Below are 2,500 nucleotides of genomic sequence, written 5' to 3'. Positions count from 1 at the left end.
AGGTGAGGCTACGCTACAAGACACACACACACACACACACATACACACACATACACACACATACACACACACACACACACACACACACACGCACACACACACACACACCCACCCACACACACACACACGTAGATTCACATGACCACACAGGCATTAGCCTCTAGGCACGTGGCGTTCCTTCTGTTGATGACAGTACGCTGTGAGAGATTGCTACAGGAGGCACGCAGCTGGAAAGCATCAAAGCCCACTGGCCACCAGCCGAGGGAAGATTACCGTAACAGACGTCGTATGTGGAATTTTAAACACCCAGTAGGACTCTACGGATTCTATTCTGGAATGTTGACTCCTACATACAGGACTCGTGTAGTTCAACCACAGTGCTATTGTTCCATAAGTCCCTTCATCTGAAGCATGTTAACGATTCTTTCGTCTAAATTAGCTCTGTTCTGTATGTAAATGTGCTGAATATTTTACTGTTTGAATTTCATTTACTTGCTCTGGACTGAAGAACAAGCGCAGTGTTAGCCTACACCAGTGTCTTTCAATTACAGTCTTAAACAGAACCACACACGTTTTGCAATTATTATTATTATTATTATTATTATTTTTTTTTTTTATTTGTTTACACAGCTGATTCAAACAACCAACAAATAATTAAGCTCTTCATTAGTCAAAACTGTTGTGTTACTGCTGGGCTAGAACTACAATGTGCAACCCTATGAGTCTCTATAGGGCCAGGATGACAAAACAGAGGTCTACACACTGGCGGAGAGAGCATAGAAATGTAATTCTACTCCTATGAGAGAGTCTATGTATTCAATGTTGTGTATGCCTCCTCCAGGTACCAGCTGAACAAGATGGTGGTGGACACGGAGGCAGGTCCCTACAGGAACCGAACTGTCCTCTTCCTGGCCTCCACCAGAGGGACCATCCTGAAGTTCCTCATCGTCCCCAACAGGGACAATACCGTCTCCGGCAGCAATGTGTTTCTGGAAGAGCTGGAGGGTTACAACCCCGACAAGTAAGGATTCAATTATAGCCCCTCACTAATTGGTAGATTTACTGTAGTTCTCTTTATTGTGATCGTTTTGTTTTCCTAAGTGTTGACTGTATCACATGTGGGGAACCTCGGGGGGGGGGATAGGAAACAGTCTAAACAGATAGGGTATTAGTTGGTTATTATCTTTAACGGAGGCCAATTATAAACATTTAACCGAGAGTTATATAGCTACACTGCTAATTGTTCCCCCTGATCTATTCATGGCTCAGGGCTTCATTCCCCCCTCTCCCCCTCCCCCCCCCCCCACCCCCCCTTCACTTGTACAAGAACACGCTGTTGCTCTCACACGCGGGCCTTATCGCAGCTGAAAGTGTTTTGAAGCATACCTTCTCCATTCCCTTCAAAACAACCCAGTCATTTTCGCGTGTCGTCAACCGAACGCGATGTTCCGTTTAATACAAAATGACTAAGAGGGGGAGCATCGCGGAGTCGGATCAGAGGAACAATTCTGTGTGGCAGCAACGCAAGTGTGTGTACGGGGGGGTAATTTGCTGTGCGGTGAGCCCGGTTGGGGGTCTGTGACAGGACTGCCGGTTGGTTCCCTCTCTCTAATCAGGAGAGAGGGAATAGAGTAATCAGATGAGCTGCCTCTGAGGCTGGCCTCCTTTAAACCCTGCCAGCTCCTATAATGGGCCCTGGCTATGGAGACAGGGCCACGGGAACAGGCGACATCATCACCAAATTGGTTGGTGATTGGCTACCTGCCACAGTGAACCAGGAAGTGACCCCGGGAGAAGAAGGGGGACTCTCGTGGGGCCACACCGCCTCTTGTTTCTCCACTTGTCTCCTTTTGACCCGTTTTCTTATTCTATACCTTTTTCGCAGTCTTTCTTTCTTTCTTTCTTTCTTTCTTTCTTTCTTTCTCGCTTCTCTTTCTCTGTGTCTTTCTCCTTCGCTTACTCCTTCGTTTTTCCTTTATCTCTCTCTCTCTCTCCCTCTCTCTCTCTTTCCCCCTCTCCCTGGTTCTCCAACTACTGGAACATGATGTTTGTTGTGAAGAATGACTCACTGCCTGTAGTAGATAGTGATAGATTCCCTTAATGGCTCCTCAGCTCTCAGCGCTGCCATTACCATAAGCCATCCATAGAGACAGATGCTTGAGTGCACATATGTATATAAATAGATATAAATCCCAACCGCAAAGGCAGGTGCGTGGATGATATGCTAGCGGTAAATGCCAATTAGCGCTAATGCAGAACGTAACCGGTCTCTTTGATGCCCATCCAACCCCAGACCCCCCGAGCGCTCTGCATGCTAAAGATGACACTGTGACAACTCGCCAATCAGATGGCTTTTTATTGCTTTTGCTGATACTATGCTGTTTTATTCATAGGCTGGTTTGGATTATGTTTTTTATTTGGTCCCAAGTATGTTGAGCTGTTTGTTTGTGTGTTTGTGGTGCTAATTTAAGTCAGGGATAAGGTTTCGAAAGCTGTTCTG

At 46.2% G+C, this 2,500-nt stretch overlaps 1 protein-coding gene across 1 annotated transcript in view; it reads left to right on the top strand.

Moving 5' to 3' along the window:
- Positions 1 to 2,500, top strand: part of sema6bb (sema domain, transmembrane domain (TM), and cytoplasmic domain, (semaphorin) 6Bb) — a gene marked incomplete at its 5' end in the record, with an annotated part of 42,602 nt that overhangs the window by 21,030 nt on the left and 19,072 nt on the right. The window contains 2 exons of the mRNA XM_083671541.1: positions 1 to 2; positions 842 to 1,021. The exon at positions 1 to 2 is cut by the window's left edge and continues 148 nt beyond it. Of these exons, the coding sequence (XP_083527667.1) occupies positions 1 to 2; positions 842 to 1,021 (182 nt within the window). The remainder of the gene's footprint in view (positions 3 to 841; positions 1,022 to 2,500) is intronic.

This window comes from Argentina silus (assembly GCF_951799395.1).
Source record: "Argentina silus genome assembly, chromosome: 6".
In the NCBI taxonomy this organism is placed as follows: domain Eukaryota; kingdom Metazoa; phylum Chordata; class Actinopteri; order Argentiniformes; family Argentinidae; genus Argentina; species Argentina silus.
The sequence above is the reverse complement of the archived record's forward strand: the minus strand, read 5'-3'. Positions and strand labels throughout refer to the sequence as shown.